At 44.2% G+C, this 23,539-nt stretch overlaps 5 protein-coding genes across 5 annotated transcripts; 3 read left to right on the forward strand and 2 right to left on the reverse strand.

Moving 5' to 3' along the window:
- Positions 1–3,897: 3,897 nt before the first annotated feature.
- On the forward strand, positions 3,898–4,587 carry BJ212DRAFT_1486742 (uncharacterized protein; the record flags this gene model as incomplete). Its single annotated transcript, XM_041341158.1, has 3 exons — positions 3,898–4,040; positions 4,068–4,125; positions 4,189–4,587. The coding sequence occupies 3 exons, from the start codon at positions 3,898–3,900 to the stop codon at positions 4,585–4,587; spliced, it is 600 nt and encodes a 199-aa protein (XP_041186888.1).
- Positions 4,588–4,694: 107 nt separating this feature from the next.
- Positions 4,695–5,252, reverse strand: BJ212DRAFT_1486743 (uncharacterized protein; the record flags this gene model as incomplete). Its single annotated transcript, XM_041341159.1, has 4 exons — positions 4,695–4,708; positions 4,761–4,868; positions 4,922–5,077; positions 5,138–5,252. The coding sequence occupies 4 exons, from the start codon at positions 5,250–5,252 to the stop codon at positions 4,695–4,697; spliced, it is 393 nt and encodes a 130-aa protein (XP_041186889.1).
- Positions 5,253–5,591: 339 nt separating this feature from the next.
- On the forward strand, positions 5,592–7,650 carry BJ212DRAFT_1304341 (uncharacterized protein; the record flags this gene model as incomplete). Its single annotated transcript, XM_041333578.1, has 9 exons — positions 5,592–5,714; positions 5,779–5,965; positions 6,011–6,300; positions 6,347–6,445; positions 6,498–6,608; positions 6,661–6,736; positions 6,769–7,029; positions 7,080–7,244; positions 7,430–7,650. 9 exons carry the CDS (start codon positions 5,592–5,594, stop codon positions 7,648–7,650), a joined length of 1,533 nt encoding a protein of 510 aa, XP_041186890.1.
- Positions 7,651–11,705: 4,055 nt separating this feature from the next.
- On the forward strand, positions 11,706–12,353 carry BJ212DRAFT_1486746 (uncharacterized protein; the record flags this gene model as incomplete). Its single annotated transcript, XM_041341160.1, has 1 exon — positions 11,706–12,353. The coding sequence occupies one exon, from the start codon at positions 11,706–11,708 to the stop codon at positions 12,351–12,353; it is 648 nt and encodes a 215-aa protein (XP_041186891.1).
- A 7,537-nt stretch (positions 12,354–19,890) lies between these two features.
- On the reverse strand, positions 19,891–21,476 carry BJ212DRAFT_1486748 (uncharacterized protein; the record flags this gene model as incomplete). The annotated part of the gene is made up of 5 exons (XM_041341161.1): positions 19,891–20,018; positions 20,074–20,382; positions 20,654–21,181; positions 21,225–21,273; positions 21,318–21,476. The coding sequence occupies 5 exons, from the start codon at positions 21,474–21,476 to the stop codon at positions 19,891–19,893; spliced, it is 1,173 nt and encodes a 390-aa protein (XP_041186892.1).
- Between the last annotated feature and the right edge of the window lie 2,063 nt (positions 21,477–23,539).

Here is a 23,539-nt window from a genome sequence, read left to right on the forward strand (position 1 = left end):
TTGACAGACTCCATCTGATATTGGGAGATTGATGCTCAGATGCATGATGCAGCCATTAACATTGTGGCTGCAATATCTGCAAGACTGAGTGTGAGGGGTCAGTATTCATTGCCAGAATCCATGGCATCAGAAGGGGATGCAGGAGGAGTTTGCAATACAGGCATGGCTAATGCAGGAGTATGAAGCTGGAAATCACAATCACAATGCCAGTTGGTTCAGATGTGAAGATATGAGCCACCAGTTGATGGATAAAAATTTTCAAACTCCAATGTTTGGGTTGAAGTAGCTGTTTCATATCATTGGCAAAAAAGTTCATTCATCTTGAGTGTCTATGAACCTGCTCTGCAGGTCTTGAAATGCTGCCTGGGCATCCTGTGCCAGTAATGAATACATTTGGGATTGCCTTCCCGAGTAGCATGAATGACCTGGAAGGTGTTTCACCAATGATTCCTGCATCCTGTTGCCCCATTGGGTTGCTTTCCACAAGAAAAAGTTATATGTCCAATCCATCTCCAATTGGACCAATGTCATTTCTTCCTTCCATCAATCATGTAGGGCCTTTGCCCAAAGCCAATGAACTCAGTAAACTTTGGATGGGTCCCATCAGCTGAGCATGGGATACATCAAGCATGCCCAAACTCACATTCCTCATTCCACGAGTGATCTGGACCCCCCAGGTCCACATTGAAAGACCAGAACCAAGTAAGGGACTTGTTCCGCTGACCTCAGGCATTTGGATCACTGATGGCAGTGCTGATTTTGAGCTGCTCCCAAAGCAGTGGTTTGTATGTCTGAAGCTAGTCTTACCCCAGCTCAAGTTGCATTATTTGCTTCCAGGTCTTTGTATATATACTGGCATGGAGGGACACTGCCTGCTGTACCAATGTCACCTGGGACCAAGCTCAAGTTTTCAGGACTTGAGATTTGGCCTGCCCTTCATGAAGCAACATCTCCAGTGGAATCAGATCCTCTGCCATACAGCATCTGCTTCAATCTACCCTGAGGTTTGATGGTAATGGGATGACAGTGAGCTCAGGGGAGTTTGCCCATGTATCAGATATGTTGGTGAAATCTGCTGGGTCATCATTGAGATCATCGAGAATGTCTATGTTCAAGTCATCAGGATCATTGTCTGCATCAAATCCCTCTCCCAGATGCATAAGAGCAGACCGAGTGAATCCATCTATCTGGCCTTGGAGACAATCACATTGCTGGGCAATATCTAATCTCTGTGTCTCTGTAGTTCTTCTTCCAATTCTTCGGAGCTCAATGACCAATGCAATTTGAGCCTCTTCAATTGCCAACCCCATTGATATCCATGTTACCACTGATCTGCAAGCAGGTGCTGCATTATGGGCATTACCCTCCTCCAGCAGTCTAAGCTCAATCTCCTTTTTGCTCAGTGCTGAGTGCAACAATTAATTCTGACTTCAATGTAGCCAAAGTCAACTTACCCTTCTTGATATTAATCTCATATACATTCATCACCACAGGATCATTTATTCTGCTGGACTGAGCAATCCTCTCACTGGCTAACCATTCTTTCTTTGAAGCTGCAGGTGCTGCTTTATCAAGTCTGTTGAAAGCCTTTTCACTTTTGGCGATGCCATTCTTTGCCTGCTTGTATGTACAGCAAAGAGTCCTTTTCATGCGGATCATCTTGCAGAAATTGGAATCATTCATCTGATAATCAAGACATTCCTTTCAATGCAGGGATGACATTCCCCAAGCAGCAGGGGAAATCAGGTTGAGATGCAACCATAGGGTCTCCATGATCTCACCATCAATCCAACTATGCCTTCAATAAAATTCAACACATATCGGACATAGCCACTGTCCTGATGTCCATGGACATGCCACAACCCAATTCCAGGAATGATGGTCAATTCCAGAACTATTTCAAGAAATCGGCTTCAATCCACCTAAATCTGAAAGTGCTTGTTGTATTGACAGTTGATGTCATAGAAAGTGACAGCCCTGGTTATGCCTTCCATGTTGTGCTGGGCAGCCTCACAAAGGGCATAATCCATGTTCATTTGTCTGCAAATGATGCATCGTTAACTCATGAATGTAGAATGGCATGGTTGGCTTGCCTTTCACCTTTCTGAAAATCTACCATTGAGTGAGGGACAAAGCAACCATGTCAGGCACAGGCAACTCCCCTGATTCCCATGGACTCCAGCTTGTGCCAAGCCACATTTGCTTGATTCACTGCCCAGTGATTGTTGCAGCTCGATTTTTCTAATGTGTCAGCAGCCTCTGCAAGATGGGTTTTATACCTGTCCTTTCCCACCATGAATCCCAACCCATCAGAAAGCCACACTTCATCAAATGGCTTGATGGGATGCAGGTGTTCAGCTTTGAAATTTCCGTCCATAACAAATGAGTGGGTGTATTTCCAGCTTGGAGTCATTATTATAGCTGAGGTGACTTCAGTATCAAACTAGACTCACTCATCAAGTGATTCATCCCCTGACAAGGATACATTAATCCCAGGCTGAGGACATGTGAGGCAAAACAATGCAAGATCTCCTGCATTCGGGTTGTTAGAATGATGGCCAAATCCATGCCATTTCATGGCCTTCAACTGCCTCCACTGTTGAGTGACTCTCATGAGCTCTCTGTATCAGTCCTTGCCACATGCTTTGTCAATATAATGTCCTTTAGATGTCAGAGATTTGGTGTTACCAGAACAAGATGTGGAAACATGCTCAAGGTCATTCACTGGAGCTTGCTGTAATAGTTCATTACCGAGGTGCCACATTTGAGGTTGTCCAATAGAAAATCATCGAGCACCCTGAAGGTGAACAAAGTCTTAGGCTTGTTAAATGATATGGGGAAAAATCCATGTCAAAACATTTGAATGTCTGGACTCATGGCATTTGGACAATCACAGCATTGAACCTTGAGGTGATGAACTCCAGACTTGTCAATGATGACCATGGTGTTTTCCTTTGGCTGGAACTCGGGTCCCAACACAGATGGTTGATCTTCAGGCTCAAGCTGGTCTTCATGCTTGTCTTCTTCAAACAAATCCCACCTATCTGTGAGGACCAGACATTGTTTGCCATCATGACCAAGGTGTATGACATGTCCAACATGGGTGAGACAACTCTGCTTGAAGAATTGACTATTCCATTGACTGATTCAGTGGAAAGGATTGCAAAGATATTGACTCCTGCAACAGCCAGTGCAATATAGTGGCTCCCCAAGACAATCTTGACATTTGTAGACCCCATCCTGGTTGCAGATGATGCATCTCCTATCTTCTGGTGGAGCTTCTCGATCTAGGAGGTGATGTAGATATGATTCCTGCCTTGGCAGCCACTGCCTGAGGTAGTCATTCTGACTCTGCATTTTTTATGCTTAGCTATTGTTTGAATGACAATCCAACATTTTACATGAACTTGCCATGGTTTTTGGGAGTTGCAAAGGCTCAAATGAGCCTTGGTCATGCTCATAAGCATTGTCAGGAAAGTCTTCCCAAGGAGGTGGTGCCTCAACAGGCTGAAGTGTTGGTGATTCTGGGGGAGAGTCAGGCATGGACCTGTAGGCATGTTGTTTTGTGCTAGCAAGTGGGACCTTGACCCAAGTTTTCCTACCCTTACTGCCCCTTACTTCTACCCTGTGGGATTTTTGCAGTGGGGTACATCTACCTATCTTCATCTTAGTTTCTGATGTTGCAAGTAAAGCATTAGCTCAGGAAGGTCAAATGAATCATTGTTGCAATATGATGTTATGCAGTCTTGATGCATCATTACAAATTCATTTCCACTAATGGCATTGCATCCAATATGGGTCGATTAACCAACTGTTAGGCTTTGCTCAAAGTTCAACTTGTCACCATTATTGCTTCCACCTTGCTTATCCTCAGCCCATTCTGCAATCTCATTCACCATGGCAAGATCAGGTCACTCCACTCAGTTGACTTCTGGAAGACATAGGACACATCAACCACAGACACAGAAGCTCATGAAAAACAAAAATTTGGAGTTGAAGAACTACCTTCCTAAGTGGACTTCAGCAAAACAGAAAGAGAAGTGAGCAGTTTTCACTACCATAGCTAGGGCTGCCAGGTTATTTGCTCCTAAGGTTGACCAAGCACAATGGAAGAAGAGGAAGCAGGTGATTCATCCTCTCTGTTGAAAAACTAAAATTTTAATATCTTATTCTTCTATCAATGCTCAGATATACAAGACTTGGTTGTTCAACAACAGGAAAAAGAAGGAAAGGAAGGACATGATAAAGTATGGGAGGAAATGGACACCTAGGATGGTGATCTACCAGTGGAACTGGGAAGAGGTGCTAAAGAGGATTGAGGATGAGTCCAGGGCAAAGCCAGGAGGTCCCAGTATGTTCAAGCATTATCAGGTGGCTGTGAAGAGAGTCATGGCTGAATTGTCTGACAATGAGTTGGAGAAGGCAAAGGAAACAGCTGAAGAATGGTCCAACAACTTTCCTCCTCCTGAGATACAGGCACAAGTCACTCATAAGAAGGGACCTGCGTATATGGAGCACCTTTTGAAGGAGATGTGGAGGCAATGTGGGATGAGAGTGTTTGTGATGTCAGCTTGGAAGAATGAATAGGGAGGGGTGCTGTTTGGGATCCAGAAGGGTCGCTCAGCCTCGAGTAGCAGTGGAATGGAAGGATCAGGAAGATCCCTGGTACAGTGTTTGTAATCACCAAGTCGATCTTAAACAGATTGCACTTGCAGAAAAATTGGCACAGAGATAAATGATCTGCTTTGTCAGATACTCACACCTGGTGTGTTCATATGACCCAAATGGTCGGAACTCCCAGGCCATTGAATGTAAATCTTCAGTAGTGAGCTCTGGATACTCTGAATGAAGTTCATTAGAGGTGTCATCTACTTGGGAGATACAATAAGTATCTATAATCCTCTGGAATTAATGGACTCACATGACATAGATGCTTCTGATGCAGCCAGAACATCAATCTTAGGATCAGCAGAATCCAGCAACTCATCCACATCAATGATATCATCCTCAGGCCTGAGGTACAAGTCTGGATCAATGAGAAAACCTAGATGATCAGCTTGAGCTGGAGGTGATTGATCTGTAAGGGTTTAGTGAGCATGCATGGTGATCCTCAATCCTAATGAATGTATAAACTTACCAGGTATTGCAGCCAAGACATCCAGTGATCTGGATGATGGAGAATCATATTCTATGTCATCATCCGGCCCTAGGTATAGATCATCTAAGGGATACCCAGTAAATAGATAAGGCATGATAAAAATACAACACACCTAGTGATGCCCAGGACACAGTGGACTCATCCACATCCATTGAATTGTAGTCAGTCACTGGAGGGTCATTGAATCAAATGGCTGTCTGTGGACTCATGTTGTGTGGGGAACTTACTGATTTGTTGACTGATAATTGAAAAAACTTCGAAGTTCAATACAAAACTGGCAATTGCTGGAAGTTGAACCAAGACCAAACAAAGACAAACAATCAACAATTTTATCAATTGTCCATCAAATGTCTTGTTTCTTTTGAAACTTCATCCTTGTGATAACTGATTTCAACCCAATTTCAAGATCTTTAAATCTCTCAACTCAATCATCATGTCCACTCCAGTTGACAACTCTTTGACCGGTCTCAAGGCATCCACTGCCCAGATCATGGCCATCATCAGTGGCACCTGGCAGATTCCCCTGTGTAACAGCTACTTTTCTCTGAAAACACAGGTCAGTTCACTTGTGGTATGTAGCTTTCTTTTGTTTTCTTTTTCTCTCTCTAACATCCAGGCAGGCTCAAGTGATCAAGGACTATGGGTCTGGACCCCTGCCCGGCATTGTGCTTTCATGCTCCAAGGAGCTATTGCATGTCTGGGGCATGACTCCCCAGGTCTGGCCCAACTGGCACAATATTGGATATGATGATCCCCATCTCTTGATGCACATCTGGCACCCCAAGCTCCTTGCCTGGGAGGCCTTAGGTGACCATACCTTTGATCTCCCAGTTGCTGCTCCTCCCTCCATAGGTCTGATTCCAGTGGACTTTCCCTCCCCACCCATCCATGCCAGCAATGTTGCCAGTCCCTCCACTGACACCACCACTGAGTTCTGGGACAAGGGGAAAGGTAAGGCCATTGATGCTGACCTGGAGCCCAAGGCAGAAGGGAGTTGGAAGAGGAAGTCTCCCATGATTTCAGGACTCTCCTCCCAACCACCAAAGTCTGCGATGAAGACTTGCAAGCATGTGAAGTCCTCTTGCTGGGTGATGTCCAAGCCCCTAGTGGACTCAGAAGATGAGGAAGACATGGGTATTCAGGTATGTTGTCTGGTTCATCTTTGACTTGGCTCACATTGTCTTGTAGCCATTTTCAGGTGGAGTGCTGGAGGTCATCCTTCCCCAGCTCTTCAATTCGCCTAGATCACCCTGGGTTCCAACCAAAAAGCCCTTTGGCCCTGCTACAGTAAGTCACATTTATGTGTCCAGGACTCAGGTGTATGCTCACAATGTACCAGGTGATTGCCAGCAGTCACCTGGCAGTCATCAAGCCCTCCCAGCTGACTCCCAAAAGCCCAGTGGAGGCACCCCCAGTTATCAATGGAGGTGATATTCTTATTCCCGGACCAGTGAGTACTTTGATTTATTTGACAAGTGTCCATTCACTAACACAATCCACAGAACAACCCATGCCAGGTTTGCACCAAGCTAAAGTGGCCCTGTGCAACTCAGTTGGACAAGAGGACTGGAAATCCATGTATGTCATGTGTCCACTGCACAACAAAGAAGGTCAAGTGCATCCCAGCAACTATGGGTACCCTGCCAAAACGTGTTTGTGGGTCCTCTACCACCCAGAACACAAGGTCCAGGATGCCCTCCAAGGCTCCCTCCATTGCTCCCCCCACCTCCCAATCCAAGGCCTGGACTCACAGTCAGTCTCGTGGCAAGTCCAGAACTCCGGGTGTCGTGGCTGTGACAACCCCCAAGACCCAGACGTGTGGTCACAGCAAGACCATCACTGCTGGCAAGGCACCCTGCACCAGCTCATAAGTCACCTGAGTTTTGTTTCATCACCATCTGACCATAATTTTCCCTTGTAGCACTTCTGTCTTTGAGTTCAGCAGTCCCTGCTCCAGCACCCAGTCTGGCAGTCCCTGCTGCAGCACTCGACCTGCTCATGCTGGATCTTCATGCCATGGCAATTGCAATTTGGGATGGCACAGCTCGCATCACCATTCTCGAGGCTCATGTGGCAGAGCAGGATGGTAAGATTAATACCCTGCAATGCCTCCATAAAGGCCTTAGGTGTGAAATCGTCAACTGGCACCCTGCATTCCCACTTCCTGAACCTCTGGCCAATGCAACATCCTTGTTGCTTGATCAATCTGTCCCCTGTCCATGTCACCATCCACATTTGCACTCCCCCCTCTCATTGATCTCTCAATTGGAGAGATGACACCTGCACCCCCAAAATTTGAGGATGCCTTTGCCATTGAGGGCCTCCTGTTTGAGTACAACTGGGTTGTTCAACCAGAGCTTCCAGATACGTCCAGCAAAAATGCAGACCCAGGTGATCTGGGCAACCTGGTCCCAGAATATGATTCTTCCAATGACATGGATGTTGAGGTGAAGGTTGAAGCATCTTCTGAGGAGGTTGACATGGCTATATAATTGCATAGTGATAGACATATATACAAGTTTTTCAATGAATGTTACCTCTGCCAGTCCATTTATTCAATCACCAAGTCTCAAAAAACCAAGTAGCGAAACCCAAAAGTTAGAAACAAAGATCAAAACTTGAAACCTGACAGTCATAACAATGTATGAGTTTCAAGTTTTGAGTCTTGAATCACCAAGTCCCAAGTCCTGAAACCCAAACATCTAACCCCTTATATCAAACCCCAAAACTCAAAACTTGTCAAAATGTATGAGTTTTGAGTTTACAAATTGACACTCAAACCTCAAAACTCATACATTTTGACAAGTTTTAAGTTTCAGGTTTTGGGGTTGGATATAAGGGGTTGGATGTTCAGGTTTCAGGACTCGGGACTCAGTGATTCAAGACTCAAAACTTGAAACTCATACATTGTTATGACTGTCAGGTTTCGAGTCCCAAGTCCCAAACATTGAAACCCAACACCTGAAACTTGCAGGTTGTACCAATATCTGAATTTTGAGTTTTGAGTTTTGAGACTTGAATCACTGAGTCCCAAGTCCCAAGTCCCAAACATCAAAACCTGACACCTGAAACTCAAAAGTTGTACCAATATCTGAATTTCAAGTTTTGAGTTTCAAAACTCAAATCACTGAGTCCTGAAACCTGAACATCAAAACCCAACACCCAAAACTCAAAGGTTGTACCAATATCTGAATTTTGAGTTTCAAGACTCAAATCATCAAGTCCCAAAACCTGACACCCAAAACTCAACAGTTGTAAAAATGTATGAGTTTCAAGTCTCAATTTTCAAACTCAAAACTCAAAACTCATACATTTTTACAACTTTCAAGTTTCAGGTGTTAGGCTTTGGGACTCAGTGATTTGAGTCTCAAAATTTGACACTTGAAATTCAGATATTGGTACGACTTTCCAATTTTGGGTGTCAGGTTTCAATGTTCGGGACTCAGGTTTTGGGACTTGCTGATTTGAGTCTCAAAACTCAAAACTCAAAACTCAAAATTCAGATATTGGTACAACCTGTGAGTTTTGGGTGTTGGGTTTCAATGTTTGGGTTTCAGGACTTGGTGATTCAAGTCTTGAAACTCGAAACTCGAAATTCAGATATTGGTATGACTTTCAAGTATCAAATCACTGAGTCCCAAAGTCCAAGTACCAACACAACTTCAGGTGTCAGCATTTGGTATGCAGGACTCAGTGATTCAAGACTGGAAACTTGACAGTCATAAAAATGTTTGAGTTTTGAGTTTTGAGTTTCAATGTTGGTGTTTCAAAACTTTGGGTTTTGGGTTTCGATGGTTGGGGTTTGATGTTCAGGTTTCGGGACTCAGTACTCACTGTGTTGACTTTGATTGACATTGACAGGATCTGAGTCTGAATGTCATTGATGACTTGGATCAAAACTAGTGCAACAGCATTGCTCATATGTCCATATAGTATACCAATACCTTGGCCCATATGTCTAAATGATATGTATCTGGGCCCACCCATTTATATGACATCCCCCTCCATTGGCCCACCTGTCTATCTAATATACCCTATGTCAGCCCTCCTGTATATATAATACATATTTCCTGCCCCATCAGCCTACCTGTTTATATGACATCCCCCTCCATCGGCCCACCCATATACAGTGGCTCAAAAAACTGTCCACATGTTTTTGCATTTTTTACTATTTACAATATTGTGTGAGAATACATAAAGACCTCAGTGACATGCTGATACCATATTGTGGTGCTGCTTCAGGGCTTTGGATTGAGCACCACATCGTGAGAATCAGAGGAGATAAGGTGGAGATACAAGGCTTACAAAATTGTGACTCATGTGGACAGTTTTTTGAGCACATATTGAAACTATATAAATCATCATTTATGACACCATAATAATCATGCCACCATTAAATAAATTATAAAGTGGTGTCATTATGTCATTTTAAAACCATATCTAACTATACAAACCAAAAATTTCCATATGTCATGGTTATATTCACCATGAAAGCCACCCCCCCTGCTCAAAGGGATAATATCCTCTCTCTTTCCTATTCTGGCCTCTCTGCTTGTCAAATTTCCTCTAGAACTGGAGTATCCAAGTCCACTGTGGCCAAGTTCATCAAAGAAAGTCACACAGACAAGGAAAACTTCTGTGAAGGGCGTCCATCCAAGCTCACCTCTACTGATAGGAGGGCTATTATTTAACATATCACTACAGGAAAGGCTGATAATGCTGTCCAGGTCACCTATTACATCAATTCCACCATCACATTCCCTGTCTCTTTACACACTGTGAGAAACATTCTCAAGACAGCTCATCTCAGGTCAGTAACAAGGAAGAAAAGGCTCTCCTCTCTATCACACATATGCAGAGAGGACTAGCACCCTTCTTTTTTCACATATATACCTTGCCATTTGACCTAATCCTATTTATTGTGGTCTTATATGATCATATAACATGCTTCCAGTCCATGTAATCCAATTCTGATGGGCTAAGGCAAAGGTTAGTCATCTCTGCATATGTGTGATAGAGAGGAGAGCCTTTTCTTCCTTGTTACTGACCTGAGATGAGCTGTCTTGAGAATGTTTCTCACAGTGTGTAAAGAGACAGGGAATGTGATGGTGGAATTGATGTAATAGGTGACCTGGACAGCATTATCAGCCTTTCCTGTAGTGATATGTTGAATAATAGCCCTCCTATCAGTAGAGGTGAGCTTGGATGGACGCCCTTCACAGAAGTTTTCCTTGTCTGTGTGACTTTCTTTGATGAACTTGGCCACAGTGGACTTGGATACTCCAGTTCTAGAGGAAATTTGACAAGCAGAGAGGCCAGAATAGGAAAGAGAGAGGATATTATCCCTTTGCGCAGGGGGGGTGGCTTTCATGGTGAATATAACCATGACATATGGAAATTTTTGGTTTGTATAGTTAGATATGGTTTTAAAATGACATAATGACACCACTTTATAATTTATTTAATGGTGGCATGATTATTATGGTGTCATAAATGATGATTTATATAGTTTCAATATGTGCTCAAAAAACTGTCCACATGAGTCACAATTTTGTAAGCCTTGTATCTCCACCTTATCTCCTCTGATTCTCACGATGTGGTGCTCAATCCAAAGCCCTGAAGCAGCACCACAATATGGTATCAGCATGTCACTGAGGTCTTTATGTATTCTCACACAATATTGTAAATAGTAAAAAATGCAAAAACATGTGGACAGTTTTTTGAGCCACTGTATATAATACATATTTCCCTGCCCCATTGGCCCACCTGTCTATCTAATATACCCTACATCGGCCCACCCATCTATCTAATATAGCCCCCACCTCAGCCCACCTGTCTACAAATAATACTAATACATCAGCCCACCTGTCTACATAATAATATCTACCATACATCTCTCTTCAGCCCAGCTGTCTATAATATATGTCTATTCTACTCTACATATTGCCCAGATGGGCCCACCCTATCAAGATATGACCTTTATACGTACTTAACCTTTTTCCTTTTACATACACAATCACTCCTCCTACCATGCGTCATACACATTCCCCATTGATTCTCCATCTCAATCAAACATATTAATTCCTCTCTTCATTGAATAATCTCCCTCAGTCTTTCGATCCAAGACTGAGGTGAGCTTTCTTATTAATGATTCTACTCTACCCTTACTAACTACTACTCTACTAAGTCCGTTCCCATCCTTAGGTATGATCCATAGTTAATCTTAGTCTTTCGATCCAAGACTGAGTCCGTTCCCATCCTTAGTTCCTTAGTCCGAGTCTCGTCACCTCTCACAGGTTATGAGCCCTGGCTCAGACTAGGCCTACATTCGTTTCTCACTTCCACTTGCCTTATCTGAGCCTCTCCAACTTTTCCCAAACTGGAACAAGGCTGGCCCTTGTCACTGCTTGACCCATGGGTGCTATCTATCCCCTTACTGCCATCACCACCATTGACGCCCACTCTTTCCTCTCATTCCACCTTCAAACTGCCCATTCCATCTTCTCAATTGTTGCCATTGCTGACGCTCTTTTCATTATCATCCAAGATGTCTTCCAATATCCGAATTCCTTCTTCATTTCCCCATTCTCCACTAGATGCAAATGGATCCAACTATTTGTCATGGGTCACATCTATGGACCTCTGGTTATCCTTATTCAACCTCTGGCGCCTCCTCATTGGTGATGAAAAGGAACCGCAACTGCCAATCAAACTCTCTACTGAGTCCGATGCAATTTTTGCACAACAACTTGCCACACATATAGCAAGTGTAGATGTCATGTCCTTTTGTGAACGACAGAGTATTACCAAAGGATTGCTCAGGATGGCTGTGCACTCCAGCAACTTAATCCATTTCACAGGTGTTTCAGATCCTGCACTTGTTTGGAAGGTGCTTGAGAATAAGTACCAGGCCACCATCAGTATCCATTTCACACGTCTTATGGGTCATGTTTTCGACCTCCCAAAAGCTTCAGACAGTGATTCACTCACGCTTTCAATCAAGGAAGTTACAGATATTAAGGCCCAGTTCAAAGCTATTGAGTCAACAGAATGGAAGTGCAACGAGTACACTCTTGTACAAGCATTGCTCTGTGCATTACCAGACTTCTATGCCCCACTCTCGCAACTTATTCTTCATAGTGCTGATGCAAATGCTGGAAAACTAACGCTCGAAGGCGTCATAAATCAGATCTGAAACTCCAAACAGTACTATGTGAGTTTTGGATCAGACAACCCACATACGCATCACACTGCCATGGCAGCTAGAGCTATCAAACCGGGGAAGCCAGCTGAGCATCTGAAGCCGAAGGAGCTCAACATTACCAAGGGTGACAAATGGGAACTTTCATGGCATTTGACATGTGGGTCTTGCAAACGTACAGGCCACATCTGGCACAACTGCCATGCTCACCTAGGAAAATCGGATGTGCCCAATATGTCAGCATGTATCCCTTCCTCACCCTCACAAGGCACTGACATATTGGCTCTCACGTTAGGACAACCTGACAACATCCCATTCTTCCTTTGTCTTCCTGTGCATTCTGCCAGTTACTCTAATATGAACACTATTTCATTCCCATTCCATGTAGACTCAGCTGCCACCACACATATGGAATCCAAACACTCCCTCTTCACTCGTTACAGAACCTATAACCCTCCCCTAATAGTGAAGCTTGCCAATAATGATACCGTTCTTGCCCCAGGATGGGGATTCATCACACTAGCGCTCAACAACAACAGGAAACATGAGTCCATCAAACTCCCCTTCCTCCATGTACCTGACCTACGGTACACACTGATATCTGTGTCTGCTTTAGTGTCGGAAGGCATCTTCTTCCAAATGGATGCTGAAGGAGGACAAATGCATCGTGCTAATAGAACTGTGATTGCACGTGTGGAGTGCTCTGCTGGTTTGTACTATCTATGGGCCAAGCACACCCATGTGGCTTTTGCCAGCAGGTCCACCTCGGCTATGCCCTTACCACTGGCTGTATGGCATGCACGTATGGGCCATGCCTCAAATTCTACCTTGCGAAAAGCTGAGAAAGTTGTAGTGGGATTGACTCTTGATTCCTCAGACAAGTCCGCAGGACCTGGTGACCATATTGACTGCCCATCATGCCTAATGGGCAAGCAAAAACACTTACCATTCCTGCCTCATGCTCGACACCGTGCAACACACATTGCAGAGCTCATTCACACTGATGTTTGGGGACCTGTCAACACTGCAACACAATCTGGCGAAACCTATTTCATCGCCTTCACAGATGATTTTTCACACTTTTTGACTATTTACCTCCTTAAACACAAGAGTGAGGTACATTCTCATCTTCTGTGATATATCGCTTGGATTGAGAACCAGTTAGGTCAGCGAGTCAAATGTCTCTGGAGTGACAATGGCAGTGAATATGTCTCTCACGCTACCATTGAGCTTCTGTGCAGTAAGGGCATTGAACATGAGCTTACAATGCCATACACAGCAGAACAAAACGGTGTTGCAGAGCGCGGACACCAGACTGTTGCCACTCGAGCATTGAGTGCTCACCACCAGAGCGGTTACCCTCATTTGTTCTGGGGTCATGCAATCCTCAACTCAGCTTACATCAAGAACTTCCTTCCGTCGTCAGCCACTGACAATAGGACACCTTTTGAACTATTCTATGGTGAACTACCAAATGTCTCATACTTATGTCCATTTGGCTGCCTTGCCTATGCTCACATCCCAGACAATAATCGCAACAAATACAAATTTGTCACAAGGTGGTGCTTCTTATTAAGACATGTCAAGGATGCTGGATACCTTCTATGGGACCCGGTGACATGACAAACAGTACGCTCCCAGAATGTCCATTTTGATGAAACCGTCTTCTATGGCACACCCAACTCAGTCATTTCCCCCCTTGTCGAACTATATAATCAGTGCACGCTAATGCAGCAGTCCACTCACGCATTGCCACAATCACTGCCAATATCAGAAGATGGCTTCAAAATCACACGACCTTGAGAAGATGGCTCTGAGATCACATTACCAGGACCAAATAATGTTTCAGTGAGAGCACTTCTGTTTTCCACTCCTCCCATCCCTGAACCTCCACAGCCATTCCTGCAGTCAAACGACAATGTTCTGCCAGTTCCTGTCACTACTGAACTTCCTATAGAAACAGCACCACCTCCTGAGCCACGACATTCAACACGTCAATGCATCGACGCATGACCAGTGGTTCCGAAGTCTGTTGCCATTCCGACCAAACATATTCCAGTACAGCAGCATTGGACCTATGTCCCCATCACTGTCGAGGAGGAAGTTGATGAAGAACAAGATTGTGATACTACTGCAACCCCCAACGCCATCATCGAACACTCCGCAAGACATGTATCCTTGACAGATGGCAATAAGATTGATGGACAGAAGCTCCCCCTCAAAACAATATCTGCAGCTCGCTTGTCAACAGATTTGGGTCATTGGGAAAGTGTGATGAATGAAGAGTTAGCTTCATTGGGAGAAAAAGGAGTGGGTGTCTTAACACCACTCCCATCAGGGAGAAAAGCAGTAGGCTCACGGTGGGTATACTCACACAAATATGACGAGAATGGTCAGATTGCCCATCATAAGGCCCATCTTGTTGCACAGGGTTTCACCCAGATCAAAGGTCTAGACTATACCAACACCTTCGCCCCTGTCACAAAGTACGACACGGTACATGTGCTACTCTCCATGGTCGCTAAGTTCGATCTTGAACTTGATCAAATGGACATCAAGACTGCTTTCCTCAATGGCAACCTTGATGAAGAAATCTACATGTGTCAACCACCAGGTTTCAAAGATTCTGAACACCCAGACTGGGTCTGGAAACTTCTCAAGGCCATTTACAGACTCAAGCAAGCTGGTCGTCAATGGAACAAGATGCTTGACAACTTCTTATGAAAAGAAGGCTTCAATTTTGTTCGCAGTGAAGCAGACTATAGTCTGTATGTCCTGCGCAAGGGTGACAAGACCATTTGGCTCCTCATTTACATTGACGACATGTTGCTCGCATTGAATTGTCGCAATTTCCTTAATGTTTTTAAGTTGGAGATGGGCAAACATTTTGAGATGAAGGATCTTGGCAAAGCATGTCATTTTTTAGGGATGCATATCACATGTGATTGCTCCAAGAAGCTCCTTACCATCAACCAATCCTCTTTTCTTGAACAGATCCTCAGTGAAACTCAGATGTCAGATTGTAGTCCAGTGTCTACCCCCATGGTCCCAGGCATCTCCTTGACGAAGTCATCTGCACCCCTCACGCAAACTGAAGTGCGACAATTCACGCACATGCCATATGCGCATGTCATTGGGGAACTCAACTTCGCTATGTGCGTTAGTCATCCTGACATTGCATATGCAGTATTGACGCTGTCGAAATTTTTGAGCAACCCTGGCATAGAGCACTATCACCAACTTCACCATGTCCTTCATTACCTCCGTGGATCCACACATCATTCCCTGACCTTTGGTTTATCCAACCAAGGACTCATTGGTTACTCAGACTCAGACTTCACGTCTGACAAAGATGATAGTCGTTCGATTGGGGGCTATGTCTACTATCTCTTCAGTTCCCCCATTAGTTGGCATGCTCAAAAGCAATCCATCGTTGCGACTTCGTCCACTGAAGCTGAATACATCTCTCTCTCTAACACAGCCCGTGAGCAGATCCATCTCAGTCAGCTGCTATGCAACTTTGGTCTCAACCTGTCACTGATCACCCCCACCACACTATACAGTGATAATAATGGAAGTCATGCACTAACAAAAAACCTGCAATTTCACAACTGGGCAAAGCACATTCACATCTGCTATCACTTCATTCGAGATCTAGTTAGCGATGGGACCATCATTATTCCATATGTACCCACACACGATATGGTTGCCAACATTTTCACGAAATCCCTACCACAAAAACTTTTCCACAACCATCGTCACTCACTCGCCCTTTGTTCACCTTCAAATGAAGAACCAGCTGAATAAGCTACACACACGTCTCTAGTGATTTGCGTCTGAGTGGGAGTATCAAGATATGACCTTTATACATACTTAACCTTTTTCCTTTTACATACACAATCACTCCTCCTACCATGCATCATACACATTCCCCATTGATTCTCCATCTCAATCAAACATATTAATTCCTCTCTTCATCGAATAATCTCCCTCAGTCTTTCGATCCAAGACTGAGGTGAGCTTTCTTATTAATGATTCTACTCTACCCTTACTAACTACTACTCTACTAAGTCCGTTCCCATCCTTAGGTATGATCCATAGTTAATCTTAGTCTTTCGATCCAAGACTGAGTCTGTTCCCATCCTTAGTTCCTTAGTCTGAGTCTCGTCACCTCTCACACACCCATCTCCATCAGTAATAATATTTCTTCCGGCCCATCCACCATCATCAAGGATATTTATAACATCAGCATAGATGGGCCCACCCATCAACATCAAGGATATACATAACATCAGCCCATAGTCTGCTGGCCCATCTTATACGGGATATTATGTAGGTTGGGTGACCCGTATAATACAAAGTTTGTCACTGAAGGGGCTCGTTGAGACAACCACCTATATACTCTGACTTGGTATTCCTTGTAGAGCCATATCTGAGTAGTTGATTCCTTCACCAGACTGACTTTCAATCCAGGCCAAGTTGCCTGAAGTGTTGGAAGGTTTAGCCACACTCTACCCAAGTTTCCAAAAAGTTTTGAAAGTTATTTTTAGTACCACTAATAATTATATTGTAGTGCCACAGACACACCTGTTCCCACCTCCTCAGATTCTTTTGAAAACTGGTAAGGCTCTGTCCCAAACATTTCAACTTAGTGTAGTACTATTGAAACTACTCCATCAATCTTCTGGCATGTCTGACTCTTTGTGCTGTATCAACAAGTAGACTCACTGTTCACATTGTCTGAGTTGATACTACCTCTACTGCTAACCCAACTCTGCCACCTTCCAATGCACTCATCCTGACCAGTCTCTCCATTCTTCATACACCTGATTTGTAACCATTGCCACACAATGCAATCTGAGACACACCAAGCCACTGCTCCCTGTGTTCCATGCAATATCTTCTTCAACCTTTATTGTCAAGACTCACCTCTTCTTATCCAGTGATCTCACTTACATGGCCCCTTCAGAACCCAACCTGTCACTTAACCTAGCTATCCTTTGCCCTGGACATTGTAAGAAAACTGTTCATTTGTCATCCTTGTACTCATACTCAAACCAGTCGCTCACACTCCCAATGTTGCCATGAGCATTCTGGAGATCTTGATGATAACTAATCTTCATTCAATCAGTCACACCAGTCACCATCACAGGGAATTGGCATGTAAAGTTGTCCTTTGATGTTACCATCAGCTCATTGAACCACTTGCACTTACATACTTCTCTAAATTCATCAAAATATTGAGATGCAATGGCAGCATGATCACCAGATCTGCAGCACATGCCATGATCATGGGAGTCAACCAGTGTCCCTTGGGACCTCAATATTGTTGTTCCCTACATGTCATTCAAGGTGTTTCAGACTTTCATCAAGCATAGTTTCATCACAGGTATAAGACCAAGGGGGATAATATTCCAACCAGTCCACAAAACAAACTTGAGAGGAAGTGAAGGACAGTTGATGGATGATGCCACAGTGACAATAACCAGTGCTTTGAAAGGCATGGAATAACAATGAAATAAATGTCCTTTGCTGCATGATGATGACAAGTACACCATCATAGCAAATAGAACCCATGAATAACAGCATGCAAGACATGCATGTACAGTGATGAGAAATGAGGGATTTGAGAAGCCAAGCACAGAATGCAGACACAGTAGAAAAAATTGAGGTATGATATTGGGGATAATAAAGAGGGTCATAATAATCAGGGTAATTGCAGATATTGTGAACAGTGGAGGGTGGACATGCACACTCATCAAGGACATGAGACACACAGGAGGGAGTCTTCACCAAGAAGATCCTAGATAGCAGGAATATGAGTGCAAGTCAACAAGGGAGAAAAAACATACCAAAAGGAAAAGAACAAATGGGGGATGCATCAAAGAGAGACTGAGACATGTTTTGTGAAACATACCATTCCCACAGTTGTCACTGACATAAAACTTTCCTGCACATCTTCTTGTAGAGAAAAAGATGTTTCTTACCCACAGAACCCACCTTAGGGAGGTGGGAATAATATGTATGTGATGCATGGGAATGATGACCAACTCCAACTCAATGACTATGCTGGTGTAGATCATTGGGGTCAGATGGTTGGATATCCTGTGTCCTGCAGTTGCCAATCAGTGTACATGATAGAGGCCTCACAGAATCACCTTTTACTTTCTTGCATTGCCACATCTACAAGGTACAACATTCATCTGTTGATCATATACTCTGTCTCATCTTCACTGAGTCCTTCATGCCACTGCCATTGCAAGACTTACTTTAGCAGGCAGAATGATTGCTGCAATAACATCAATTCTGCATCACCATTTGTCCTGCACATGTGATAGTTGCTTTTTAGGTGTGGTGTAGTGGTGTGGATGGCAAGATTTTCTATTCTTTTTGTGGCCAAGGTGCATGTCTTGTATGAGTGTCTGCTCAGTAATTTTAGTCAATTGAAATATATACCTGATGCAGCCCCAACTGACCCGATCAACTCATCCATCACCTATTCATGCCCTACAATCCCACACAGGTTGACCACCTCCCCTCAGGCTTGTTTTCTCACCACCCTTGTCAATGTACAAGATTCCTGCAGAGCTGCCACCTTTCCTGTGTGGTGGTGTTGGTGGACATGGCTCTATTACTGAGACATTCTCACCCATCATTCCACAATCATCACTGATGTCTTATGTATCAGTGCTTTGCTGGCTTGACTGGCAGAAATATGGCAAGGTGCACATGTCTAAAAACTAGTACAGACAGATTAGTCAAGAAACAGGCCAAGGCATACATATGAATAGATTTTACAATGCACCTTCTTTATTAACACAGCAAAACAATCTGTGGTATCCCATATGCTGACAGATGTTGATAGGCTTCTCACTTGGTGTATTCCTCTCTTAACCTACCAGTCAGCATTGAATCTTCAATCATAAAGCTCAACCACATGTACCTCAGACAGCAGGTGTCTTTCAAAGATAGATAACAATGACCATGGACTCAGATAGAGGGTCATGAATGGCCTGTCAATATTGACGCCACAGCGAATATTTGATGGTTTCTGTTGAGGAAGATTTTTGGAATGAGCCAGCTTATTAGGGACCAGACTGCAAGGAAATGACATGCGAAGTGACTGGACACAAGGGACAAGGTCAATAAACTCCATTCATTGAAGTCAGAACTTCAGCTCAGATTGACAGAACTACATATGACACTGCAATATTCAATGTTGCCAAGTTGAGCCACATCCACCACCTCTGAAGAATGCAACTCAACACACACACACACAATTCACATTCACATCTTCTATGTCATTCTCAGGTCACAGTACTGCTGAGATATTGTCTTGACACATCATTCATGACTATCATGGGAGTAGACAGTAGTGTGGAAAAATTCCTATATGTTGGGTGAGGGTCAAATGTTAACAAACGATACAGCACTGAGAGTCCTTGTTAAACAGCTACAATAACATACCACAAGAAAACTCTGGTGACAAAGAAAACAGAATAAGTCAGGGTGGATTACTAGGAGTGGACTATCAGGCATGTCCGAAAGATTCGACATATGGGGTTTCGCTCAGCCCTCCACTGAGAATACTGGAAAGTCCTGAGACAGGCAAGCGAAGTGCGTGACGGACCACATGTACTATACCCTGCGATCCGCAAACTAATGTAATACCGTAAGTTGCACATTCATAGAGGCCGGCAGATTTAGTACTTACCACTCACCGACATACTTCCAGATGCCATGCTGACCTCTTCTTTGAGCAGTGCATCCAGGTCCGCTCGTCCACTTTCCATCTTGACCCCGCATAATGAAAATAGCATTGACGACGTTATAGAACCCTTCCTTGTCAGAACTTGTTCGGGAGTGCCGTTCTTCTCTGTTGGATTTGAAAGGCTGAAATCTTCTTCCATGTACTGTGATGTTGATGGAGAACCAGTGTCAAAGATACGGATGGACACTGTCAAAGAAGACCGAGCAAGCTGCACAGCCTTGATGAGGGCTTCTTCAATCCGTTGAACATACTCTATAAAATATGATGTTATTATTTCTCGTAGGGGCTGTGGATGAGTCGTGAATCTAAGCACCGGCCCTGCATATAGACCAAATGAACACTACCCGTTTGCAGGAGCTTTTTCCCTTGCGCACGCACCTATGAGAACAATTAGGCATCAATGATAACAATCAAACTCATCCACGTGCTCGATAACGTTCAGGAATACCAAGAGGGTATGCGATATACCAGATCCTCTTGGTTTGATAAGTACTGTGTCATTACGAGACGACGCACAGCTCACCTGCCACAAATACAAACGTGTTGTAAAAACCAAGGTCAGAAAACAAGCCATAAAAACCATCCACAAAAACCTTAACTTCACCCTTCGTTACAACTACCTCCTTTAACCTTTTTGTGAACCCTCCGTGCATGTTGACCGAAAACACTAGCTCCTTCCAGAACAGAGCACTCGATCCCAGAACCTGGGCTCCGTAATTTTCACCGCTTCCCGATTGATCCTCTGGTCTTGCGGTTGACAGGAAACTAGAATCGAAACTCACAATAGTAAAAGGGTGCGCTTCGAATGGCAGTGTCGAAACTGAGGGCATGATTAGATATGCCGTGTGTCCTGGGGACCAGTGGAAATGCGGAGGCCGACGTAGGCGCAATCGAACGATATCTTCGGGAAGCAATTCTGTCGCTGCATCCATTGTCCCAGCTTCTGACTTGAAGTAAGAGTGATTGAATACAACAAGTCGAACCACCCGGATGAAGCGATCGAGAGCCCAGAAGACAAACGAGGGCCATATCCAGTACGACCCTCTATTTGCTGCCAGTCAGAAATGAGGCTATCTGTATTAATTTGCACTTACTAAGCACCTTTGGTGTGGTGATATCCTCCCACCAGAAATATACTGGATTCTATCGGTCAAAAAAAATACAAAACACATGGAAAAATCCTACACCCACCCGATCCCAACGAAGTGAATGTAGAAGAAGACCTCGTAAGCTCCAGTGCGAACAGGACGCAGTGATACTATGATCAGAATAAAGAAAGCAGCCATGACAGTGATACCAGCGCGAAGCGATGCCTCGCTCAAAGGGAAGCTTTCGATCAACTCCATTAGAATATTGCAAGTACGGAATAGAAGATACGTACTAGGGATATGATACCACTCGACCCACCGCATGTACACAAGGGAGCGTAAAGCATGTCCTAGCCATCATTCAATGGATATAATTGAGTTCATCCACGAGTAAGTACCCCGTGGAGAGTAATTAAATGCCATACCCTACCGTAGCTTATGTCTGTGTCAACTGATGCGAAAACTCAACGACATGTCAGATTCGCAGCTTTTCCACCTACAAGACACGATATTGTTCTTTGTGCCAAGGGCCGTGACAATGGGAAACTGACTAGACGCCAGCATAGCTATGCGGTTACTCCAGAGGACGATATCAAGCTTCCGGCCCTTGACTGAAGTTGCTGTGTGATTTAGTGGTTGATGCGGTGTGAGTAGGACCGCACACAATCCTCTGAGCTTGCTGTCAATGAAGGCATAGATCGACAAAAGGGCGATGTATGCCACAGAATCCTTCTATCCAAGGTACCATGGAGGCTTTGTGCAAGATAGAGTATAACATGATATCCATGACCGTCATCCGAAGCTCAAGAAGAATTTTAGAATGGCCAGGATTTTTTGTCTTGGTAGAGGCTCGAAAGATTGACGATCCAAATCAAAGGTTCGACAGGTGGCTGATATTGGGGCATGGGCGGGTGAAATGCATTAAATGGTACCATTTTATTATGCCATTCAATGCTCACTACTGCTCCTGGGTGCGCTATGATAATATAGCTAGTACTTTGTACGATGCGAGCGAAGGACTTGTCACGTTGAAACGTTGACGCTCAGGCTGTACGTAACAAACATCGATTACATAAAGGGCAAAATTCAAACTCCTCGCTTCTCCTGCCAAATTTCTCTGAGATCGACCAGTAAGACTGTGGTAGCTGCTTTTTGGATGTGGCGTAGCGGTGTGGATCGCAAGATTTTTTAAATACTCCCCGCGGCCAAGATGCGTGTCTTCTATGAACGCCTGCTCGGTAATTCCAGTCGATTGAAATGTGTAGTATGTACCCGACGCAGCACTAACTAACCCGATCAGCCGATCCATCGCCTATCGATGTCCTCAACTTTACGCAAGTTGGCCGCCCCCCTCAGGCTCATGTTCTCATCGCCCTCGTCAAAGTACAAGATTCTTACAAAGCTATTACCTTTCTGCGCGGTGGTGTCAGACATAGTTCTATCATTGAGACGTTCTCATCCATCACGCTGGCGTCTACTCCAGTCACGATAACATCCATGGACGTACGTCTGCTCTTCTATGCCGTTTTGCCTTTCCTTGTTTTACAGTATCAAAAGAATCGTGCCCGCCCCATGGCAGGCATTTAACACTCTGTAGGTAAATTTCGCTTTGTCTTTTTCAGTCTGCTCGCATCTTCAGGGCTACAAGGCATGGGTCTGCAGAAGACATCAGGTCCAATAAAGAGGCGTCTTCTATTGCACCACGCATAGGCTGTGCTTGATGGTTGGTACTTCTCGTATGGTGGTATCGGACGATTCCGTCATTGAGGAGTTCCTACCCTCAAGTCGAAAGAACACGCAATCACATGTCTTATCCACTCTGCTCAATATTTTTCATTCCACATTCATGCTTTACCAGGATACAAAAAGGCCGACTATTTGAAGTGAGGAGCTTCGCTATTCCATTTTACGGTCTTCGAAACCTTTGGTCTGTGACGTGGTGGTGTAGTTGCAACCGACTTAATCTTAGTGCGGTCAAAGTAAGCACCTTTTTGAACCCAACGATCCATTGCACTCACTTTCGAAGAAGAGAACAGCAGCCATTGCCTGTGATATCCTTAGACGAGCTTCATCCCTTTGCTCAACATCCCACATTCACAGGGTACAGTTACGGGAACCAATGATGACCTGTCGCCCGTTGTCGAAGAATGCTACTGCATTCGTGTGCCCTTAAGTTGTCTGCGCCAACGCCGGGTGGCCTCCCAAAGTAAGATTTGCATCTCTTGTTGTATCAGGCACCGCTGGCATCGTTGTGTTGACCTGGTAAACGATAGCCAGTCAGTAGAGTTTGACGTTGGCGATGATAGTACGTTTTGGACATC

This window comes from Suillus subaureus (genome assembly GCF_016647635.1).
Source record: "Suillus subaureus strain MN1 chromosome Unknown BJ212scaffold_59, whole genome shotgun sequence".
NCBI classification, from domain to species: domain Eukaryota; kingdom Fungi; phylum Basidiomycota; class Agaricomycetes; order Boletales; family Suillaceae; genus Suillus; species Suillus subaureus.